This window comes from Dermacentor variabilis, chromosome 1 (genome assembly GCF_050947875.1).
Source record: "Dermacentor variabilis isolate Ectoservices chromosome 1, ASM5094787v1, whole genome shotgun sequence".
In the NCBI taxonomy this organism is placed as follows: domain Eukaryota; kingdom Metazoa; phylum Arthropoda; class Arachnida; order Ixodida; family Ixodidae; genus Dermacentor; species Dermacentor variabilis.
In genome coordinates, this window is record NC_134568.1 from 71,614,064 (window position 1) to 71,639,502 (window position 25,439).

At 44.5% G+C, this 25,439-nt stretch overlaps 1 protein-coding gene across 3 annotated transcripts in view; it reads right to left on the reverse strand.

Moving 5' to 3' along the window:
- LOC142579173 (polycystin-2-like) overlaps positions 1 to 24,975 on the reverse strand; it is a 75,948-nt gene extending 50,973 nt beyond the window's left edge. The window contains exons 1-4 of one of the 3 annotated variants that reach the window (XM_075689131.1): positions 24,598 to 24,975; positions 13,150 to 13,263; positions 10,049 to 10,179; positions 1,838 to 2,088 (exon numbers count right to left, since the gene is read on the reverse strand). In XM_075689131.1, the coding sequence (XP_075545246.1) occupies positions 1,838 to 2,088; positions 10,049 to 10,179; positions 13,150 to 13,263; positions 24,598 to 24,844 (743 nt within the window). In that variant the 5' untranslated portion in view covers positions 24,845 to 24,975. The other 2 variants (XM_075689142.1, XM_075689149.1) reach the window with 2 other exon arrangements.
- Between the last annotated feature and the right edge of the window lie 464 nt (positions 24,976 to 25,439).

The window sequence follows — 25,439 nt, forward strand, 5'->3', positions numbered from 1 at the left end:
TACCGGCAACAGGAGGAACGCAGCACAGCAAAAAGAAAGAGGGGAGGGGGGAAAAGAAAGAAAAGAAAAGAAAGAAAGGAGACGTGACTTGTGACGTAAAAGTAGTGCGGTCTCTTGACTGCAGTATTACTATGTAAGAGGAGGCAGGGAAAGAGAGTCCCTTGTAGGCACTAGTCAAGGGAATAGGCGGAGTGCCTATGTTGGCAGTGAAGCTTGTATCCTGGCAGCATGGCAATGCAACATTCAACTCCCCTTACAATGAACCTATCTGAAAAATTATTTAAAACACTTCCTAGATGGCACCTTACAACTTCCAGTGTATAATGAACATTTCCAATGGGGCCTGGTGACGTGCCCCATATGCACTCGTCTATGCTCGTTCAGCAGAAACCAGCAGGCAATATTAACATGACCACCACAAGCGGAACGGAAGACACATCAAAGATAATCTTTTGTAGGGAACTGAGTGGAATTTGTGTGTATTCTGGCACACTGATCAGTGTCCTAAAGAATGTGGTAAAATCCTAAACCAAGTACCAAAGTTCCAATTTACCTTACTAGAATAGAATGGTCAGCACAAAGGCATGGACATGAGTGCACCCTTTCATTTTGTGTAAAAGTACATGTCTCCCCAACTACTGCAACCCAGCCTGATCCTATACAAATCAGCTTAATCCCAATTTCTTCCCTGGAACTGCTCCCCAGAGAACACAATCATTAAATTGCCAAGAATGAATGCTCTTGAACCTACAAAGCATTGGTCAGGGACGTGATTCAGCCAATCTTAATATTATGAACAACAATCTGGTATAGCACACTTTTGCTGCCACACTTTGATCACCATATCAACATTAAACTCCAGGAAGCCATTCCCAAACTCTTAACAACTGAATAAACACAGTGGGGTCAAGGCTGTCCCATCACTGCTATCAAACCGTGCCATGCCATCAGTAAGCTTTGCTTAAGCACTTTGGGGCAAATTTAAGTTTCAAACCAGGATATACAATAGCATACAGTAAGATAAGAAATATCTGAAGGTATGAAAACAAGCAGTTGATCTGTATGTCTTTATAAAACCTCCAAAGCCAACTATTCACTGATCGCAGGCCTGTCTGAGAACTCATAATGTGTGTCAGAAGAAGCTGGGGGGAAAAAAAAGACGCAATAAAGGCAAGACATGTCAGTTGTAAAATACTCTCTTGGACTAAGATTCTCTATGTCAATCGTGAAAATAAAATCGAACAAAATGTAAGCTTTTATAATTACTAATTATTCTTCTTGTAAAATTAATGCAAAGAAATACGCAAATCACTGAACAGCTTTTAGAAAAAAAAGATAGAAGCTCTCCTCCATTATCGACTGCAATATATCAGTGCCCCATTTTACTGCTCGAAATTTATGAATGTAAAAGTACGTAATAAAGTGCACACACAACGTAATCCCCAGAAACCACAGATGTGACAAGTGCTGTGAGAAGCAATCATAATGCACAAATAATACGCAAGAGAAAAATACACATCATATGTACAAACAGGGCTCAACACTGAAAAGACTGCAAAATGTGGGAAGCGACAAAATGATGACGTCACTGTCATCATATATTAGCAGGTTCAGCCTTCAATTGTAAATTTCTCTGCTAACAAAGTCAAATTTTCTCAATGGACAAATGCTGTGGGAGTTCTAAAGAATTACTGAACCAGTTTAGCGTGATTAAGTCTATGGCATCAGTGCCTCTAATAAGGTACTTGTCGAAGGTTGCAAAGAGTGACTGGGCCTACAGGAGTAGGTGCTGGAGAGAGCCATAGAGAAGTGGCAGGACAAATGCAGAGATACGTACGCAGTGCCATTCATGAGCCCAAAGGGCCCCTTGTCCTCAAAGTGCGGGGAATAGTTGTCAAAGCACTGGGTGATGGCCTTCTTGAAGTCCGAGTGGACATTGCATGAGTCATTGCGCACACGCAACTGACGAATACGGGGGCTCCCCAGAAGTCGATTTTCATACAGGATGTTGCGGTCATCGGCTAGTGTGCTCTGGTTGTTGTACCAGTTCTCCCAGTACAGAGCACCCAGCATCACATCCTCTACAAACTGCATTTGAGAAATAGACAAAAATGAAACAAATTAGTTTTTTCAATAAGACAAAGAACACCAGCACTCATGTGTGTCATCTGACTTTTGGTCTTGTCCAAAATGGCGGTTTCTTTCATTATGTGAGTGTGTTCTGCTGCACAGAGCTATTCCATCGGTACAGCACTGCTCACTTTATCTCGAGACATAAGTATTCATTGTAGGCAACAAGCAACTATTTTGGCACCTTGAAGCAGATATAATTTGCGCAACCTAAGATATTTCTAGCTGAACTATAGACAACACTGGAGCCCTCCAGTAGCTCTTGCTGCCTGTACTATCTCCATAACGATGTCTCTGGGTTTTCCTTAGAGGAGTACCAGCCCAAATGTTCAAGAGAGTTTTGTTTTTTTCAGCTGCAATCTGTAGCTATTAAACCAGAAATCACTGTATGGCACCTCATTTTCTCTTGCATATGATGAGTGATTATTTACATCCTCTTTCATTGTAGCCAGTCTTCGTTTTGATTTTGAAGATTAACAACAGCATGACACCACAGGGCACCTGGTTAATAGTACAACAGGGGCTGTATTCTGTCAATCACTTTCAGGGTGCACTCACTGGATATAACCAGCAAACATGATGCCCATAACTCCATTACAGTGTTGTACAGATCATTATGTCACGCAAAAGTATTTCTGAAAGTGATAACCGGAAATACAGCTCAGGTTACGACATAGTATCACAACGTGCTGACTCATATGGGAGGCATCCAGACTGTGCCACAGAAGGCTGAGTGTGTACAAGCTTATTAGCTTACTCAGGTGTCTCAAAAACTAACTACATACAATGAAATTTCTCTCTTACCAAATCGGTTATAATTAGTAGTAGCATTACATATTACAGAAACAATCTTGGCAAAGCTGAAGGACTGGTAATTGTCAAATCTAAAAAAATTACCAGCCTTTAAATGGCACCTTAGCAGACAAAGGGTGCACCTGGTCATTAGTGGATTTGACTCAGACCTTAGAATATGACCTCAGAGATCTTCAGTACACCACGAGTGCCACCCAATCGCACAAGTCATGCCCAGCTGCCCCTGCCGATTCTCAATGTTGCTGCTGGTTCTGCTTTATTTTCAGCAAGAGGAAATGGTGGCATTTTTTAAGTTTTAGAACCAAGAACATATATATTTGCTAGTTTTCCATGAGATCATCATCATCATCATCATCATCATCATCATCATCATCATCATCCCTTTCTGTGCACTGCAGGATGACGGCCTCTACCTGCGATCTCCAATTATGCCTGTCCTGTGTCAATCAATTCCAACTAGCGCCCACGAATTTTCTAATTTCATTGCCCCACCTAGTGTTCTGCCGTTCTCGACTGCACTTCCCTTCTCTTCGTACCCATTCTGTAACCCTAATGGTCCAATGGTTATCTAACCTGCGCATTACATGACTCGCCCAGCTACGTTTTTTTCTCTTAATGTCAATTAGAACATCGGCTATACTCATTTGCTCTCTGATCCAAACCGCTCTCTTCCTGTCGCTTAACGTTATGCCTAGCATTCTTCGTTCCATAACTCTTTGTGCGGTCCTTAACTTGTTCTCAAGCTTCTTTGTCAGTCTCCAAGTCTCTGCCCCATACGTCAGCACCGGTAAAATGCATTGATTGTACACTTTCTTTACAATGATAATGGTAAGCTGTCAGTCAGGAGCTGACAATGTCTGCCTTATGCGATCCAACTCATTTTTATTATTCTTTGAATTTCCTTCTCATGATCAGGGTTCCCTGCAATTAATTGACCTAGGTAAACGTACTTCTTCAGAGACTCTAGAGGCTGACTAGCGATCCTGAACTCTTGTTCCCTTGCCTGGCTATTCATAATTATCTTTGTCTTCTGCGTATTAATCTTCAACCCAACTCTTCCACTACTCTCTCTGTTAAGGTCCTCAATCATTTGTTGTAACTCGACTGCAGTATTGCTGAATAGAACAATGTCATCAGCAAACCGAAGGTTGCTGAGATATTCGCCATCGATCCTTACTCCCAGGCCTTCCCAGTTTAGCAGCTTGAATACTTCTTCCAAGCATGCAGTGAATAGCATTGGAGAGATTGTGTCTCCCTGTCTGAACCCCTTCTGTACAGGTATCTTCCTACTTTTCTTGTGCAGAATTAAGGTAGCTGTGGAATTTCTGTAGATATTTTCCAAGACATATACGTAGGCGGTCTGTACTCCTTGATTATGCAATGCCTCTATGACTGCTGGTATATTAACTTGTATTTTAAAAATAACATTTTGCATAGAAGCTCCCCTATGTATATACTATCTAAAATGAGGCTTTTTACATGGTTTAAAGTTACATTGCAATCGGCCTTAAGGCACACTGACAGTCTAACAAGTAATTGTTACCCAAATGCTTCACCCCAAGTCCCTTTGCATATTGAAAACACATGCTAAACCACCTTAAAAGGGGCCCTGAACCACTTTTTATCGAAGTTGAGAAATGAATTTGAAGTTAACTTTGTTTTAAAGTGATGTCAGCCGATATCAGACTGCCTTGCAAGCGCTGACGGTGCGTGCGTTTATCATTTAATATCCTTCCCTAGTGCTCCCTTCCCCCCCCTCTCCGTTTCGTATATATACGCTCCAAGACGGAAGCAATAAACATTCATGTTCCAACCTGCGAACTGCGTGCTGTCGTATTCAGTAAGACACGCCATGTGTGTCGTAACTATGTAACAGTGGCGACGAGGCCAGACAGAACCCTCGAGGTGAAAAATGAATTAAGCCAGGTAGTTAAGCAGGAAACAGCAGCCGCGGAAATACTGACCATGGCTCATCATCAACTACTGGAATACGATGACCAATCCGACAACTGGAAGGCCTACATCGTGAAGGCAGAAGCTTATTTTGAGGCAACTGGCGTCAGCGACTCGGGAAACAAGAGGGCATTGCTGGTAGCAGCATTAAGTACGCGCACCGTGCAAGTGCTCTCAGGACAGGTTGCACCAAGGAATCCAAACTCGCAGGCATACGAGGAAGCAGTCAAAGTTTTGGATGACTACTTCGACCCCAAGTGTCATGAAATAACGGAGAGCTATTGGTTCTTCAATCGCTGCCAGTTGGAAGGTGAGCCCATTTAACAGTTCATCGTTGAAGTTCGCCGGATTGCAGATGGCTGTAATTTCGGTGGCATGCTAGAGCGGATGCTTCACGACAGGATCGTCTGTGGAGTGAGGTCAAGCGCTGTTCAGAAGCAGCTATTAGCGAAAACAGATTTGACGTTGAGGGAGGCTGAAGCAATTGCCATATCAGCAGAAGCAGCAGAAAAAGATACAAAGAAGATGTCTTCTGACATTGAACCCGTGCTCAAGGTCAATGCACGACAAGCTGATAAACCGGTGTCAGCATGTGGGCGTTGTGAAAGTAAGAAACACAACAGAAATGCCTGCGGCTGGGCGAAAGCAAGGTGTTACCACTGTGGTGGATACGGCCATCTGGCGAAGATGTGCCAAAGCGACGTGTGGAAAGGACGCCCAAAACCACATTCACAATGCAGGCAAGGAAAAGTGTTTGCAGTAACAACGGATGTTACTGAGGAAAATGGAGACGATATGCACATTTGGACACTAACCGCATCCTCCAATGGTCGGCTACCACCACCTATTCTTCGTACTTTCACATGGTGTGGCATTGACGTACCTATGATTGTGGACACCGGCTCACCCGTCTGTGTTGTGTCCAAAGAGATTTTTGAGAAAAACCGTGAACAGTGGCCGCAATTAGAACCCACATGCATTAAACTGTCCTGTTATCTTGGAGAACTTCCAGTATTAGGGAAATTGAGTATGTCAGTGTGCTACAATGACAAGGAGGTCAAGAGTTCCTTGATGGTCCTGAACTGTTCAGGTCCGAGCCTCTGTGGACGAGAGTTGATTTCCAAATTCAATGACGCAGGATTTTCGGTGTTGAACGTATCAGTGCAACAAAGCTCTGGTCCAGGAAGCAGCCGCACCCCCGCCATGCATACCGTCCTGTCAGAGTTCAAAGACGTCTTCAGCCCCGAGCCGGGTCTAATCGACGGACACCCTGTCCATCTGAAGCTCAAGGAAGGCGCCATGCCGAAATTTTGTAAGGCCCGTCCCCTTCCATTTGCTTTACGCGACAAAGTTTCGTAAGAGATTGATAGGAGTACTGTCACCTGTAACGCACGTCGAGTGGGCTACTCCCATTGTGCCTGTAATGAAGAAAAATGGCGCGGTTAGAAATCTGTGTTGATTTTAAGGTGACCTTGAATCCTGTTTGTAAACTGGAGCAGTACCCGTTACCAGCTATTGATGACCTTTTCACATGCCCGAACGGTGGGGACTGCTTCAGCACGCTGGATTTAAGAGACATGTATAACCAAGTCCCCCTCGAAGACGACTCAAGGAAGATGTGCGTAATCAATACAATCCATGGTTTGCTTTGCTACAACCGACTGCCGTTCGGCATAGCTTCTGCGCCTGCCATCTTCCAGCGGAAAATAGAAACCATTCTGCAGGGCCCGACAGATGTTCAGGCTTACCTTGACGACGTTTTGGTATCAGAAAATTGGTAGCACCGACAGGTTACGACAAGTACTGCAGCGTTTTCGTGAGCATGGAGTGAAGCTCAGACTTGAGAAATGCAGCTTTCGCCAAGAGGCAGTGACGTATCTGGGTCATAAAATTGATCGTGAAGGTCTGCATCCAATAGAGAAGCTTGTTGAAGCAATCGCGCGAGCCCCCAACCCACAAAACATTCAGCAGTTGAGGTCGTTTCTGGGCATGATTACATTTTATTCAAAGTTCATGCCCAACATGTCTTCCGTACTTGCACCGCTGTACAAGTTATTAGAGAACGGCACATGTTGGTTCTGGGGACATGCGCAAGAAGCAGCTTTTCATGATGCAAAAAAATGCCTTCGGGAAGTGGCTGTGCTGGCTCACTGTGATCCCGAGAGACCCCTCAAGCTAGAGTGTGATGCTTCACACGACGGAATAGATGCCGTGCTTTTCCATACATTCGGAAAGATAAACAAACCTGTCGGGTTCCGTTCCAGAACGCTAACAAGGGCTGAGAAAAATTATTCCCAGCTTGAGAGGGAAGCCCTTGCTCTTGTGTTTGGAGTGTATAAATTCCGTGATTACCTCGTAGGCCGAGAATTCGTATTGGTCACTGACTACCAGCCGCTCGTGGCCCTGCTGAAGGCAGATCAACCAACTCCAGCATTGGCAGCCGCCAGAATACAGTGCTGGGTGCTGTACTTAGGCGGATTCCGCTATCAGCTTCAATACTCTCCTGGTAAACAACTGCTCAACGCTGACGCCCTTAGTAAACTGCCATAACGTACGTCTGAGCCGAAGCCACCAGGAGCGGACCCACCAGACTATCTGCTGGCCTTGACTGTGTTCGATGAGGGAACTGTGTCAGTTGAGGAGCTAAGGCAGTTAACTGCTGGTGACCCTGCTCTGAGTCAACTTATGCGATTCACTAAGAACGGTTGGCCGCCCTGCACGAAAGGCTTGAACACCAGCATCGCACCTTTTTTTGACAAGAAATTGGAGCTTTCTTTGGCCCACGGGTTGTTATACTGGGGCCGGCGAGTAGTCATTCCGATGGAGGCGCGACGTCGCATCTTATACCTTTTGCATGATACGCACCAAGGGTCGCCCGCATTCCCCATCTCTGTTTCGTATATATACGAAACAGAGAGGGGGAAGGGGAAAGGGAGAACAAGGGAAAGATATCAAACGATAAACCCACGTGCCGTCAGCGCTTGCAAGGCAGTCTGATTGCGGCTGACGTCACTTTACAACAAATTTAGACTATGTCAGAAATATCTTGCCACAAAAAGTTCGATGCATTCAGCAGAAGCGGAGCTGCTGGCAATCAAACATACCGTTTACACTGCTTCCACTGCTTCGTCAATGATTTGCACTGTGAAGGCTACGGTGGAGTGGGGTGTGCCCATAAAGCTCCACCTACTTAACATCCCCATGGTGCGCAGGTTAAATTTGATTTTTGATGTTCACGTAGATACAGTGCTATTTCCGATTTTGGTGCCTATGGCGCATCAAATGTGGTTGTTGTCCTCAGCGAGCCGCAGTGCGCTTAGCCAGTGGACTCGTCATGACACCCTGCGGTGGCCACGGTATCTATGCTACGTAGCAGACCACAGCTCCATGGAACGGCAGCGTTTGCTTTGCACATGACAGGGCTAGAGTGCATGCTCGCGCTCATATGCTACTGTTTGGCTGTGCTACGTGGTGTGGTCCGGCTTTGTCCAGCATGAGCTTGACCGATGGATGGAAGCCACATCCAACTTGCGCATTTTGAAGCGCTAATTATGGAGCAAAGTCTGCCAAGGCATTTAATCAGGAACGGCCAGGAGTGAGCGCACGCTGGCAAGCGTGCGTGTGGTCTGACCTTGAGTTTCATGTGATCCGAAGATTGTTGAGTGTTCAAAACTAGTTAAAATTAGTGAGACCCGGTGGCTACAACACTGATAAGCAGGGTGGTCAAAGTTTAATTCGTATGTGGACGGCTGCGGCCGAGTGTGAGCAGACGATAGTGTTCTCCGAGAAGTACGTAATTATTATCAAAATTCAAAAGCAGATTTTCGCTTACTGCAGCCTGTTTATTAAACTGCACCAATACATATACACAGTAACAGTAGGAAGAAGCACACTGATCCAAACACCTTTCTTGATTGACGTCAGCTATTGGCCAATAGCAGCTGTACATGGGAATCTGATGTATTACAAAATAAAGTATTCAGAAAAGAGTCAGGAGCAGGTTTCTGTTGAAAAGAGAACTTTTGAGAGAAAGGTGACTTCATGCTCCACTTGCGAGATCCATGTGTCACGCGTGACTGCAAAATTTGTCTGAGATGTTCACAGCAGAGTATGCTATCTGCAGACTATTTTTTCACCAAGCCCAAGGAATGGTTCAGGGCCCCTTTAAAGGAAGAGAAGGTGAGGGGGCAGCCCAAGTTCAAGGAAAAGGCATAGCCTGAGTGGGAGATGATGGCAGCAGGTGGTCTGCTGTCCCTAGCATCCATGCATACCTACATCCTCTCCACCCTGCCTACCTGCCTCTCACCCATAAACTTACACATGTAACCAGTTACTTTATTGGCGAGACAAGCTTTAACAAGCGATGCAGATTTGAGAACCAGAATTTGGTGGGAGGTGCAGTAGAAGGCCAGAGGTTGTGCCACACAGTAGCCTCACTGTGGATGTTCATACAGGCAAACTCGGGGGGCTCAGTATTAATTTCCTCATCTTGACTGGAATGCCAGGCAATCACGTCCAGGTCACCAATTTGTAGGTGAATAAAAACCAGACAGACACTGGTGCCTGGTGTCCACAAATTATATTTTTTAGCCAAGCCCACTCAATCAGACAGAAGCCTGATTCTGCCGATTCCATCGCTCGCGCACCGTCAGCGTGCTGGGCATGTCCTCGTCGTCTTTTATGACCGGACCATTGTGGCACGTAGTGGCGCGCTCCAAACTAATTGGAGAAGTTATATTGTCTACACCACAGGATGCCTTAAAGTTGCTGTGTTCATCTCCATATCATGAGGTCCTACAGTTTGAAGACAGCCACCTACACAGTCTTTAGGACAAGGAAAAATTGAACTATACTGATATCTGAACCTCAAAATTTTGCACCAGTACTCCTCTAGGAATAAAAATACTACTTACAAGTTTCACAAGTTCATGCAACAGCTGTCAATAAAATTGCAGAGTTTTTTCTCTTACAGTTTTTAGCACCACAAGAGTGCTATGGTTATATGCGCCTTTTAGTGAGGTGCATTTGCTTAGGGTTTTTTTCGTTGTGCCCACTTCACATCCTATACAGAAGAAGCATTGTTCTTACTTGCATATAACTGGTATCCCTTATAAATTGAAAGGTGATGTGAACAGCAGAAAAATGTACATACCGACCAGAAATTATCAAGGCTAGTCGAGCCCCTGAGGTTGCTGGTGTTGTCTTTGTAGGTAGAGTCCAAAAAGAGGTCACTCATAACCTTTGTTTGGTAGTACATAGTAGGGCTCATCATGCCAAAGGTCACTGTAAGGAGATATAATACACATCTATATAACATAGTGCATTGGTACATGGTTCACTGCACCATGGAACATTGATACACGTATATGCATGTTATACATGTAGTTTGTACTCATATGAGGTCCCCCCCGACAGTTTTGGCACTCCAGGGCCTCCTCCTGCACTAATAGTAAACGGATGAATAAGCTACCTTTGACTAACAGGATGTGCAAAGCAATCTACTGGAAGCTAAGGTAAGGAGGCCAAACTGTTTAAAGTGGATGGGCATACCTTAGTTCTTTCGTGAACACTTAGAACGTTTATGAGTGTAAAAAGCTGGGTTGTTTGGTGTTAGAAAATGTGCATAAATATCAAGTGTGCTTGATATAGATCCCATTTAAAAATGCTCTAGAGATACATGAAGACAACATCTCTGAGCTTTGCAGCAAAAATTAATAGCTCCCTTAAGTTGATATGGCCATTGGCAGATTTCTCTTCATTTTTCAATTTCTTTCTGCCCTCCCTGCAGGTAGCAAAAACAAAAGAAAAAGAAAAACAAAGACTATGCAACTGTAGCTTAATAATCAAAAATGAGCATCACTGATTTGAAGTGAAGAGGCCTGTGTTAGAAGGCAAACCAGTTAGAAGCAATAGATCTTTACTTTATAGACCCATGAGAGTACTAAATAAGTTCTTAAATCGAATTTTGTAGTTAAGGTATCACTTTCAACATTTATATTTCTTATTTGCTAACTATTACACAATTACAACAGCCAACTACACATAGTGCAGTTAGCAATAAACGCCTGAACATAAAATTGTGCACTGTTACTGTGAACCAGATATGTGATATAATTAAGCAGGTGTTTCTAGTTCAATTTAAACATTTTATCCCAACCCAAATTTATCTACACTACTACACTACAACAAGACTGAACAGATAAGTAGGCATGACAAGAAACAGTTCCACTGCAGACTCTAGAAACTGTACCTAAACAGAAAGAGAACAACCAATGTGAACACTGGAATCTTCCTCGCCAGGTCTGCCCATCTTTAACAAACAAGCATAGTGCACAGGTTCCTGAATATTTGGCTGCGCGTGTTCAAAATAAGATTTTGTGCTCACCGCTGCACTGTTCTTGCTAAAGTTCTGCAGAACGGTTGCATTTTGGCGTCGACTTCATTTAGTACAACACTTGGCACAATTAATCACCTGTTTTTTTAAGACAAATATGAGAAACTGTTTTCGTCTATGGGAAAAATGGCGTCTGAAAAGCCGGCCCTGGCACAGACTTGTGTCGCCACCTGCTGTCATCTGCACAAAGCAGCGTTTTAGGGAGGGCTGCCATGTGTTGCCCGCTCCTGGAACCATAGAGTTTCCTACAAAAATTACTAGAGGGAACTCTGGCGCTGCAGTCGTTGTCCTACCATGGGAATGATGGGAAGTACATGGATTTGTCTGATCTTCGTGCTTGTGGATTCAGACGTTCTTGTGGCTTTGTATATTATGCTATATAAATCTTATTGTCGTATATTTCAGCGCAATCTATATTCTTCGAAGTGCAGAAGACGCCCGGAACGCGTACAATTGCTATTAATTGCAACGATTGCGCTTGTCCATGTGCCCAAATCGAAACGCGCCAAGCGTCTCAAGGCACTGGCATGCCCGCGATAAATTCATAAGTGCGTTTCATTCGCTTGTCTATACATGCATCTGTGTCTTAATGGGTTCAATATCAGACTTTTGTACTAGAGTCCCTGTGTTTGAATCCTGCCGTAGGGCAATTTTAATGATGTTTCTTTAATTACTTATTATGCGATACACTGTTAAAAATGAGTTTACAAAGTCAAAAAGCCGTTTGAAGCCAAAAGGACGAAGTTTAGGCAAATCCATGTACTTCCCATAATTCCCATGCTGGGACAACCACTCCCATTGTAGCTCACGTAGACACTAGTGCCAGAGTTCCCTCTAGTAATATTGTAGGAAACTCTATGCCTGGAACAGGTGACTGCCCTCTCTGAAACACTGCTTTCTGCAGAGGACGACAGGTGGTGACACAAGTTTATGCTTGCACCGTTGCGGCAGCAGCTCGCATCCCCATAAGTGCAGGCAAATTTCCATTCTTTTCTTCTTAGAAACCAGGCAATTAACTGTGCCAAGTGTTATACTAAACGAAGTCGACGCCAAAATGCGACCACTGTGCAAAATTTGAGCAAGAACAGTGCAGCGGTGAGCACAATATCTTTTTTGAACATGTACAGCCAAATATTCAGGACCCTGTATACATGACGTGCTGATAGTTGTTTCTGCAAAGTATATTGATGCTGCACGGTGCAATCACAGCTGATATTCTAAACCAAACGCCGCACTCTTTCCCTCTTGAGGGCGTTTGCTCCCTGCTCAGAGAGTTGTGGTCACACACGCGCCTCTTCTCGGTATGTGTTTCGTCACTTGCAATTACTAACCATCCAATGCGGAAGGCACAACGGTGCAAGAAAAGACAAGGGACTCGACACTGCAGTATGTCCCTCGGTTCCGGTATGGGAGAAGGCATGGAAGGAACACTACTTGGCAATGCTACTAGAGGCAGAGAGAGAGAGTGTCTCTGTTGGCAGTGACGTAGCCTCCCGACACTATGGTAACACGGCCGTTAATTTCTTCTATCTCCTAATAATGAACTGATCTAAAACATTATTTCATTAAAATGCTTCTTAGATATCTTTTTACATCTTCCAGTGTATAACCAAAATTTGCAATGGGGCCTGGTAAGGGGCCCTTCAAGTTTCACTGAAATATGAATTAATGCTTCTATCGTCCAGTGATCAAAACAGCTACAATGAAGGTGAGACAGCCTGGGGCTACAAGTTTTAATTTTATGTGTTTACACTAAAAGAATATATCCTCTGGCAAGCTGACCACATATTAGCACTTCTTGCGTACAGCAAATATCTTGTCAACATCTTAACCATTAACCAATAAGTGTAACAACTTACATATGCAGAGCACTATGAGGAAGACAACATAAATCAATAGTTCTCGCAGGGTCGTTCGAATGTACCATTCTCGATCTGCTTTGGCCCCTCCAAGTTGACGGGTGGACCAGAGTCCTGCAATAAGATAAAGGACGGCCTGAGAATAAACATCACACTGGTAAAGGCTGTACTAGTCCAAAAATAGTGAAGTCTTTCCTTAATTGGTGATGAGAATAAACAGCTGTGCTATAAACAAGTTGGAGTATCTTACTATATACATATATCTTGGATGTCCCACATAACTTGAGCCAAACTTTAAAAATATGTAAATGCCACTTAGCTGGACAGAACCAAGGTAATGTTGTTTGCCGTCACTTGGAGAAACTGATGATTTTTTGCATTCCACTCAATTACACAATTAGTCTCAATTAATTAATTAACTTCTCAAATATTATAGTTACATGAAAATTTTCAATGATAATATTGTAGAGCAACATGAAAGCTCTAGATATACGCTTTCTGTTGCTAATACGTGCTACAGAAAAGTGTTTTTCCAAAAGTGAGTGCAGCCCGCAAACACACGCCAACTGCCTCAAGCGGTCAGTCAGGCAGCAATTTTGACAAGGGAATCAGTGCCTTGGCTAGTCTTGGCAAGGGTTCACATGGCTGTTTTCCTTCGAAGGACTTATACAGCTCCATCTCCCACAAGGACAAGGAGCTTATAGCCTTATAAATGTAAGCTGCCGCCAACGTTATTTAAGGCAAGTGTAAATGTTCAAAAACCGCGACAGCGATCGCGAGAGTGGACGGGCGGTTGCTGCAGATGTTTTTAGCGGTCCTGGTGGTGGCAAGCAAGCAAACAAACAAACAAGCAACAAATTCGTCACGTGTAGTGATTCAAACGGGAAAGTATCATATACTACAAAAATAAAGTGGAATATTGTTCTCGAGTCGCTCATCTGCGCAGCAACTTGTGTTTTTCTGTTGATGTGCTGCCTTTGTCACTCTCGTCCAGTAGTGCCAATTCTTTTCACTTGATTCGATACTCCCCGTCCTACGGAGCACTTTCAATCGAGCTTGATCGCGATCGAGACGATTGAACATGGCCCGTGTGACTGTGCAAAGGAGGCATTGGACTGGGGTATCACTTTATCGTACATCGCTTATGACAAACCGATCCTGGTGATTATGTAAGTAGAGTGCCGTTCGAACCATGTACGGTTCGGATCACTCACAAAGTGCGAAAAGGAAAGGAACTGGAAAATAGATCATCGTTACATATCCCGGACTGGATCTACACTTGATCTCTCGTTCCCGCAGATAATTTGTGGCCGTACATGTAGAAAGGCTCATTGAAGTTTTGTGTTTCCAATAAAGCTGGGTCCTAGCATTTTATCCCGCGTTTCCTTTTCCTCTTCTTCGGACTGCGACCCTACTCACACGCAATCAAGAAACGCGCCGTCCATCGCGTTGCGTGAAGTTGCGAAGGGCAGCGCACCCGTGTGTGTTGACGGCTTCAGCTGTGCGCCACCGCAAACTTCGCCAAATTTAGCGGAGCGGTCAATACGACATTGCGCGGGAACTTTGAGTCCATCGTCTTGCCTCATCAAGAGTAATACTTATGCGAATGTGCCGCCGTGTCAGTGGCGCGTGGATGGAGGGGCTTTAGTAAGAGGCGATTGGAGGATTGGTGGAAGAAAAGTAATAATAATATTTGGGGTTTTACGTGCCAAAACCACTTTCTGATTATGAGGCACGCCGTAGTGGAGGACTCCGGAAATTTTGACCACCTGGGGTTCTTTAACGTGCACCTAAATCTAAGCACACGGGTGTTTTCGCATTTCGCCCCCATCGAAATGCGGCCGCCGTGGCCGGGATTCGATCTCGCGACCTCGTGCTCAGCAGCCCAACACCATATAGCCACTGAGCAACCACGGCGGGTGAAGAAAAGTAGGGAAAGGACAAAAAACGGAGACGTAGAAAAGCACAGTTCGCAATAGGGGATCAGAAAATTTGGTTGTGGAAGTTCATAGTGTTTTTTTTTTAATTGTTTAATCTAGCTAGGACATTAGGCAGTATAATAGCAAGAGCTTGGTGGCGCAACCCACCACCCCATTCCAAAGGGGACGCTCATAACATCCATCCAACCCATCCATTTAGTAGCCACCAGCAAAAGCGCACTGTGTCTGACGTCATCAAACACCGCCATGTTGGAAGGCTCATTGGTATGCTATGACTTTAACAAATAATTACAACTGAAGATTACCAAAGATTTCAAATAATTTTACTGGAACGAAGCCCGCTGAGCGTCACAAAGGAGGACATGATCGAACTTTTCTCCGGTTTGTTCCTGGCCTACAGCTGCAGCCCAAGAAGGTTAAAATAAAATTCCCACAGACTCTTACCAGCAGAGGTAAAGCCAGCGCTTACCTCTACTTCACACCTCAAAGCGTGCCCCCTCCCCCGCCTCCCATACTATCGCGATCGGTCACATTTTAACTGCCCTTGTTCCGTTAGTGCAAATTCTAGGGAAATTAAATTTCAGTGTTTCGCATCATCATCATCATCATCATCATCATCATCATCATCGGCCTGGTTACGCCCATTGCAGGGCAAAGGCCTCTCCCATACTTCTCCAACAACCCCGGTCATGTACTAATTGTGGCCATGCCATGCCTGCAAACTTCTTAATCTCATCCGCCCACCTAACTTTCTGCCGCCCCCTGCTACGCTTCCCTTCCCTTGGGATCCAGTCCGTAACCCTTAATGACCATCGGTTATCTTCCCTCCTCATTAGTGTTCCCTCCTCCTCAGTGTTTCGCGCTGAACTATTAACATTGACTGATAAATAGTGATATCACGATCTCCCCTATTGTTCGCCAAGACGTTCTTGCAAGTTTCATCTTAAAACCAGCGGCACAAACAGACACATCAAGAAATATATATACGGCAAAATTTGCCATAATAAAGCCGCAGGAAGCGAAAAGAAAATCATTGCACTTGTCTACAGCTGCTGTATGGCGGCAGTCGGCTTCACTTTTCGGGCATAATCTCCACTCAAAACTTTTTTTTTCTTTTTTCAAATTAAACCTCCTTGCTGCAGCCCTGCCGCAGATGCACGGGGAAAACAAATGATGATCGAAACTGGCGTGTAGTACCGGTGTCACACAGCCTTTAGCTTCCGATTGCGATCGGACCCAATAGGGATCGAAATTCTCGACCGTGATTGTCCCCCTCCCGCAGCTTGCGCAAAGGAGCCAATTGCCACCGAGAAATTCGATCCCACTCGGGCTCAATTGCGATCGAAAGTGCGCCATATGACACTCGTGTAAGGTGGGCCAGCACACCACTCTTGCATTGTGTCAGAAATCAAAACCAAAGCCTCATTATATCACATCCAAGGCTTCGCGGATTCGGCTACCAGCGCGCTTGACTTCACGTGAAAGTACATCATACCAGGTTGCTTACAAAGCTAGAATTTGTTTATATGTTGAACAGAGGTGCGGTTTGCCGAACTATAAATGAAAAGACGATGTGCCAACCAATTATCACGTACGTTATGTGAGTCGGTGCTAAATTTTGAATTCCAGGCTGCATTGCCTCGGAGGCGATTCATAAAAACAGCCTTGTTACGAGCTAACAAATTAAAAAGGAGAAAAAAAGAAGATATGACTTTATTTTAGCAAATAATTAAGTTTCTGCAATCGAGCACAATAACAAGACTGTGATATCGAAGAGAGTAAAAACTCGTCGTCGTTGTCGAATAAAAATAATTTTCACCTAAGGTGCGCAGTGCAGGACGTGCAATAAAATCGGGCTAACCCTTACTTCAGTTGGTGAGCATTTTAGCTTTTTAACGCTGTGGTCGCATGAAAGCACCGTCGATCACGCCGCCTTGAAAGTATGCAACATATATTTTTGTACGAAGGTTCGAAAAATGGAGATGGCGACGCTACATGAAGCAAGATTTGACATGTTTACGCAAACGAGAGAAGTTAATTAAAAGAAAGAGGCCGATCATACATTCTCCTTTTTAGTAATTTTTTTACGTATATATACCTTCCTTATAACTTTCCTTCGGTTACAAAAGGTTGAGACTATATATGTCGACTGAATGCTCATGAACTACACTTCTCTTATAGAAGTGTACTTCGTCATCTGAAAAAGGAGCTTTGCGGATGCTGGCACACTACTTACGGTCAGGTCCACAAGAAGCATCACGTTACTGCGGCTCCCATTCGGGGTTGCGCGCAACAACGCACCACGAGAGAGCCGACATGAGCAGAAACCACACGTGCCACAGCGCCTTTTTGTCAGCGAGGAGATATATGATTGAGGCTCTAAGGAAAATCGAAGGACTTTAAAAAAAAACATGTAGTCTAGCGCAATTTGTGAAAGCTTTCAGTCTATATTTACCCACCGCCTACGTTCCAACGAGCAGCGAAATGGAAAACACACACACACACACACGCCCACACACAGACACACACATATATTTAAAAAAAACGATAAAAATCAATAAAAAGATGCCGCAAAGTTGCGCGTTCAAGTTGGCGCTTTTCTGCTGTAATGACGCTGTCTCACCGAAGCACGTATATAGACAAACAGGAGTCCCCTCACCGAACGTCACCCAGGGGGCACGGTGTTGACTCCCCTCCAAAACGAATGTCGGGACAGCAACTTTTGACAACTCGTGTCATCAGTACGAGTTAGGGCGACGCGTTTGTATTTCTTCAGAAGACAACGCAGCGCAAAGAAAAGCTTAGAAATAATTTCACATTGTGGCCTTTATACCCAGCCGGACACTATATTGTTTCAAAATTGTTTCAACCACCTTCTGCTGTTATTTAAAGGGCATAAAAATGGACGCTTTGATCCTCTTTGGTTCGTCCATAAGAAAAGCTCCTATGCTCACGCCATAATACTTTGATTTTAGATGACGGACAGGGTAACAAACAGGGGAGGGGTAAGGAGTTTCAAGCATTGCCTCCCAACACGACCTTCTCACCGAATATTAATTGAAGATAGATCGAGACAACGCTGAGCACTATATATAACTTTACGACTTATAGTTATTTCGGTAGCAATTTTTTATAAACAAACATTTACTGATATTTGGAAATGTTATTTTCAAGAGCCATTGTAGTGGATGATTCCGAATTAACTTTCAATACGTAGGGGTCTTTAACGTATGCACCAAAATTTAAGTACACGATAGAGAGTTTTTTTGCATTCCGCAACGACTCCAAGGGAATGCAGCCGCCGCGGCGGGAGGGAGGCTTCGAATGTTTACGACTGTGCACACAAAAGGTCCAACTAACGCTGTCGTCACTGCAGATAAAAATTGTGCGTCTGATTTCTTTTTCTTCTTATATCGCTTCATAATATAGCCTACAAAGTAATGTATTCCATGTATGAACCCGATTGTCGTATAATTGCAATCATCTGTCGCAGTGCACTGATGCCGCATTATGATGGGGGCGAAATGGAGAAAAAAAAAAAAAAAAGCTACCGTGTACTTAGACGAGGGTGGCGATATGGGCTTGTTGGTCGGTCATCATTGAAAGGCATCTGTATATAGCGCAAAAAAGCGCTTGTCTTCGTCTTCGTTTCTTCTTGTGTCCTTGCTTTGTTGCGCTATATAGATACCTTTCAACGTGTACTTAGATGTAGGCGCACGTTAGAGAACCCCAGATGGTCAAAATAAATCCGGAGTCCCCTGCTACGGCGTGCCTCGTAATCAGATCATGGTTTTAGCACGCAAAACCCCATAATTCAATTAAATTCAAAACCCGCCGCGGTGGCTCTGTGGCTATCTGTAAAACGTTTGTGCACCGAGCACTGGGGGCTCGTTACAAAACCCCTGTAGGTCGTCAAAATTAAGCTATAGTCCGCCGCCGCCGCGCAATCTCTCATAAATGTGTCGCTCCAATACGTTATGAACCCAGTGAATCAGTCTGCACTGGCAAATACAGAATACCGCTCAAGAAATAGAACATACAGGTCTGTTGGCGCCTCACATTAAAGCAATATCGAGAGACCAGACGGGTATTTCCGAAAATATGGAGACTGTAAGTGTCCACTAAGTGGACTGTCCATTTCATCGCGCACTCTGCACGGAGCCCGAAGTTAATAAATAGGGCAGGCGCCAATCGTCAACGCCAGCTCTCAACCCTATCCATTCAGCGCGCGCTCAAATGGGCAGTCCACTTAGTGGACACTTACAAAATGCCTCAGCCCCCTGTCTAACGCAGACAGGGCACCCTCATAAGACAATCACAACCCAATACCCTGCTAGATTCCGCCGCATCCGAGTCTCAGCGGACACATCACATTCTAAATTTAAGAGGAAGCTTTAGTTCGGGGCCAACTCCGACGCGGCCTATTCAAATACATGTAAAACGCAAAAACGTTTTTATGAGATAACTCCTGGATCGATTTTGATGAAATTTGTTGCATTTGAAAGAGAAAGTTAAATTCTAGTGACTGTTGGAAGCGAAATTTCGATTTAGGGCTTGAATTTTCTTAAAACGATTTTCAAATATTTGACCGTTTGAAAAAAATAGAAGCACAAAGTTTACAAATTCATAGCTCTGCATCAAGAACTGATATCGCAGTTCTGTAAACGGCATCCATTAGACCATTCAAAGCGGACAAATTCAGTAGGTCATTTTACATCTTACGTGAATTTGTTACTTTGGTTACAACGGTTTTGCAAAAGTTGTATTTCCCTATGATTGAATTTTTTTATATTCATGTGTAACATATCCATTTTGTCCGCTTTAGATGTACTTTTAGATGCTATTCACAGAATTGTAGTATCGTTTTTAGTGGTTGAGTTACAGAGTTGTAAACTTGATAGTTTCGTTTTCTGAAAATTTTCGATTTTTGGCAATTTTTAATAAAAAATTGACGACCTAACTCAAAAATTCGAAACCAACAGTCACTAGATTTTAAGTTTGTCTTTTAAACACAACAAACCTCGTCAAATTCGGTCTAGTGGTTGCCGAGAAAAACGAATTCTCCTTTTACATGTATTTAGATAGGAGCACTCGAGCTAAAGCTTCCTCTTAAACAATGCCGAAAAAATGCCCCTCACAGAGAACACACTTCGGTACTGCCAAACCACCCGCGCATTCCTCTTCTCAAAAACACCACCCCAACTTCCCCGCCAGGTGGCTGGCTCAGGCCGCCAAGATTAGAGTTACTGTATGTGCTACCGCAGGTAGCAGAGTTGCGCGTCTGTTTTATCACGCCGCTAGCGCCTCTATTGGCAGAACGTCATCACGTGGTAGCCAAGCAACCGTGCATTGCGGAGAAGCAGATGTTCGGGCCAATTTTTGTATTTCCCGATGCCGCCGCTGCAGCGAACTGGATTCACACAAGTTATCGCCAGTCAAATTCAAATCCAATCCGGCCGATCTTGCCGTTCGCTGTTCACGTGCGTGCTAGCTGCGTAGCAACAACGCAACGTGCGCAGCGCATCTCACGTTTGTTTCGTCGGCCTGCCTCGTTACACCTTACTGCAGTAATTGTTTTTCTTCCTTTGTAAAACTATTGTGAAGGGTGTTCAGGAAAAGACACCTGAACAAACAAATTTTCAGTCAACTGCCTATTTCGTCAAGTGTATATGAGATGAAATTGCTTGACTAACAGCTACGTGCTTTCTTGGGCTGTGCTAAAATATTCACAGCTGGAATATTAAAAGCTACTGCAAGTCCGGATTTTTTTTAAAGTAATGAAACCACGTAGAGTTATACAAGAGATTTAGCTGGAATTACCAGTTTTCTGCATGTGATGCACCACACTGCTTTCACCGAAGTGTCGTAAAAAAGCCAGCTCACATTTTCATGATTATGCACTGCTTGGGTTGTTTCTGAATATGAAAGATGGTACTACTAAGTAAATATATTTAATCTACTACAGCTTATGTGAAGCAGGATGCAAGAGGAATGAATGTCGTCATTTAACATACGGTAAGGGCCTAACTGTGTTTTGAATTATTCCTTATAATGTAGCTATGTCAATCCTGTGAGAAAAACTTTCGCTACACTCCCACAGAAGGCTACTTTTGGAATCCCTGCAGTAAAAAGGCACATAATGAAATCACACTTGCAGGTGTAGCTGATATGCATTGCTTGCTAGTAGATGGATATGTTCCTACACAAGATCTAATGGGGTACCAGAGTCGAAATATCAATGGTTGGTCATTGATTGACCTGTAATATTTTAGACTGGCTACATGTCGAGAGCTATGGCACATAAGCAAGTATGGGCCTCATTATATTTAGTAATGTTCCCTTTGTGAAAGAGCACCACTTGATAAAGCTCACTACATAAAAATATTTGCACGCACATACACTAGTGTTTTTGTTTTTTTCTCTGAAATTCGCATTGTGATTTTATTGCCAAAAAAAAGAGGCAGTTGCGGCTCGGTGCTTTTTGTTACTGTTTACATGCTAAAAGAGCACTGCACTGCTCTTAGTAGCGTATTTATCTCTGTTGAAACAAAACCTGAGTGCCAAGCAGTATTCAAGCGAATGAAAGTTATTAACGTATCTGATTGTTCACCTCAATTACTAACGTTTGTCCAGTTTTTAATACGCTATGTTATTTCGAACCTTATACTACTTTGTGAAGTAGCTTTTTCGCACAAAACTTTTTGTAGCATTTCCGGAATCTATAAAATAACATCACCATATTCCCTAAGTTTATTCGGTGCAATGTAATCGTTACCGTCGCGGTTCACGAATGCTGCATCTGATCGGCGTATATAGAATACAGAATCTATTCTAGATACGCGAGTGCCCATGCGTTATTAGGGCGGAGAAAGTGCACATGGTAATGCAAGTCCAAAAAACAACTAATATACGCGCTGCATCTTACGCCGCGCGCTAAAAAAGGGCAGCGCCTTTTTCTTCACAATCTAATCCAGTCAGCTGTATCGATGCGCTTTGTTTGCGATTAGGCGGAAAAGCGGTGCACAGCGATGCAAAAGCGCCCACGGTCGATCGACGATACGCTAGGCAAGTCGCCTGCAAAAACGGAGTGCGGCTTCGCCGCATAGACTTGGCTGCTTCTCAGGCAAGATGGCGGACCTACGCGCAACTCTGCTACCTACGGTAGCACATACAGTAACTCTAGCCAAGATCAACGACACTCAGCTGCGTTCCTCAAATCGGCACTGGCGAAAGCAGCGATAGAGGCCCTAATCTGGGGGTCTTTTAGAATCTTATATGCATCTCTCGTAACATTCCATCACGGCGCCTGTGATGGGAGGCCACAGCTACCGCGGTCGCATCACAACGCCTTTGATTGAGGAAAATGATTTTGTGCAATGAAAATCGGACCTGAAAACGAGATTACCAACGCGTAAATAAAATGCCTGCGGAGACAAAAACATTCTTAAAGAAGCAAGAAGCGTTCTGTGATACAAGCGACGTCGCTGCCGGTAGAAACTCTGCAGAGCAACGGGAGGACCTGTTTGAAACGCCGACGAATGCATCTTCCGGCATAGTGAGATCTGAAAAAAAGATTTGGGCTTCGCATTTCGTGAATGCTGCCGGCACCAATACACAACATGCTCATCATTTGTTTATTTTTATTTTACATGTGAATAGCGAAGTAGGATGAAACATTATTACAGAGCAAGTGCATTTCGAGACGTACAAATTACAGAACTTCATTCCCGAAAAGATACCGTTATATTGGCAAGTTTTCTTCGGTTCTCTGAACACCGCTACGAAACACTACTATATTCAAGGTATCGAGAATTATTGCCGGCTTATGCAAATGTGGCAACGCTGAGCAACCTATCTTGTTGAGCACATGCCGTCTCACTGGGGAATAAACATGCAGGCATTTGGAATAATTACCACGCTAGCGCGAAGTGAAGCCACTTCGAGATTACAAAGAATTTCTAGTCTTTGTTTAGCGTATTTGAAAAAAAAAATATGTTAATAAATCCGAAGCAACCTCACTTATAAGGGAGCTGCCTGACTTGCTCTATACAGGAGTCTGCCAGTTTGGTCTTGCAGTTCCGAAGCTCTTGCTCAGGTCGTGCTCAGGTGCTACCATTATTTCCCCTTATACCGCGCGAAACGATAAAATGGTCCCGACAGGACACCAAATCTTGCGGCAATAATTTAAAGCACCTGTCATAATGCGCGACTTTCGCTGGGGGCTGCCGATTTAAATATTGCGTTTGTCTAATATTTGTACGTACTTATGGTCGGTAACAGGTTACATCATTGCTGTTGATGTTACAGATGAATCATGGCGCACTAGAGAGACCTGTAAGCTCCCATGAGGACCATACATTTAAACAAACACACACAAACAGGCACGCACGCACGCGCACACCCACCCACCCACACACGCGCACACACACGCGCGCGCACACACACACACACATGCTGTGACTTCCAATTGTGCGAATGTACTTTGCCCACTGACGGGACTTCCTTTCAGTCACCGCAAAAATTAAAAAAAAATAAAAAAAATTTTGGCATCTGGTGGAGGCCCATACCAGAGTTCAAGCTTCGTTTTTTTTTTTTTTTTCTGAAATGCTGCAAGTCGTGTCTCTAAAGTTTTACTATCTCTCGCGAACGTTGACAGCAGTGCGTGTGCGCAAATGGAGCGCTCATTATTATGCTGCGACCAGATTATGCTCCATCTATCTAATACATTCAAGTCGTGATGAACAGTTCGTCATTCCTTGATCACCAAATCCTTCCTTAATCATACAGCCAAGCTTTATGATCCCGTATAAATTTGCGTGCAAAAACGAAAGCTTGACACGCGCTTACCCCTTTATCCATTTCCCAAAGTGGTAAGCAGACCTACGCCCAGTTAACCCCTTTAACATTCCTGCATTTCCTTTATTTGCTCTCTCTTCGTGCAAGTATGTCCGCTGGCATGCGCAAGGATATTTTAACACTAAGGCGATTCGACATCAGCAGGTTTTTTGCTGTCGTACTTGCACTATATGTAGCATGACAATGGTGACTGAGGCGAATGGAGCACCTGCTGGGAATCGTTTTCTTACAATTACAATCCCCATTACCCGATGAGAGCCCCTATCTCGCTTCTTGAAGCCATACAGAGCGCAAAAGCAGATAATGGATCACTGAACGACCGCAGCGCTTTCGAGTGACGCGCATTTCAGCCGATATAGGTGCTTCTCCTCCTTCGAAGTCCGCGCCACTTGCTATCGCAAGGCGTCACCGATACGGCGGTTCAGGCGCCAGCCAATCGTTGAACCGCTACCGCGCGTAAACGGCAGCGCGCTTCTTCAAACTGTGCTCTGGTCAGACTTGCGCATAGCTTTCGCTGTTACTGAAGGCGGCATAGTATCGACTTGTCAGCGCATTATTGCCGCGCAAGGAGGTCAAGAAGCGAACGATCGTTTGCTTCTTGGCCGTGCATGCGGGCAGCCGTGGGATAGAGAGTGGGCTAACGTGCACTCACCTCGAAGGCCTCTCAAGCAGCTTACGAAGCATCCTTTCTGCTCGGGAACGGTAACGACTTCGCTGTCGTCGACGATTTCGAACTGGTCGTTCGCGCCGAAAGCTTCCAAGTCTCGCGATTCTTCGCGCGTGAGCTGTGCCGTGTTCCAGGCCGGACGACCGGCGCTGGTGGGTCGGACGGAGCTGCGCGGCCTCCGTCCACTGTTCGGCCGAGAGGAGTCGGTCAAATTACTTGCTGGGTTGCTCATACCCTGTTTTAACTCCTGCGACGAGAAAATGCCCAGCGATCGAGACTGTCTCGCGTTTCGTGTAGTAGACGAAACCCAACTCTCAGCGCGACGCAACTCGTATCGAGTCACAAGAGTGGCAGAGTGCTGAATCAGAAAACCGAAATGTAGAAGTAGAGAGCGGCCAGCATTCGCTCCTTCGAGGTTGGCTGCCCTCGACGAGCGATTGGCCAGGAGTGAGGTGACGTCATTCCAGAGTGCGGTTGGCGGGGCTCGGGGTGTTTGTTAGGAGTGGGATCACGACCGAGGTCCATTTAGTCAAGTGCGAGGGCAGCACGTTGTGGGTTGTGGCTTGTCACCGTTGTTTCCACGGCTGAGTGAGGGGAAAGGTACTGTCGCGCTACTTGCGCTTCGTTTTGTTTTTGTTGGAAACGGTATGACGCCGGTTGCGAAGAAGCGCAATTACTTTGCTGCCGCGCAAACAAATCCTCGCTGATCGCAGCGAACGACCCTGATTTATGAACTTATGACAAGTGTTCCTTCAAACGCGTTCATATTTCATTTGCGACATTTAAATTACGGCCCTCTAGGTCCCGGAGCGACTCATGGGCTACGA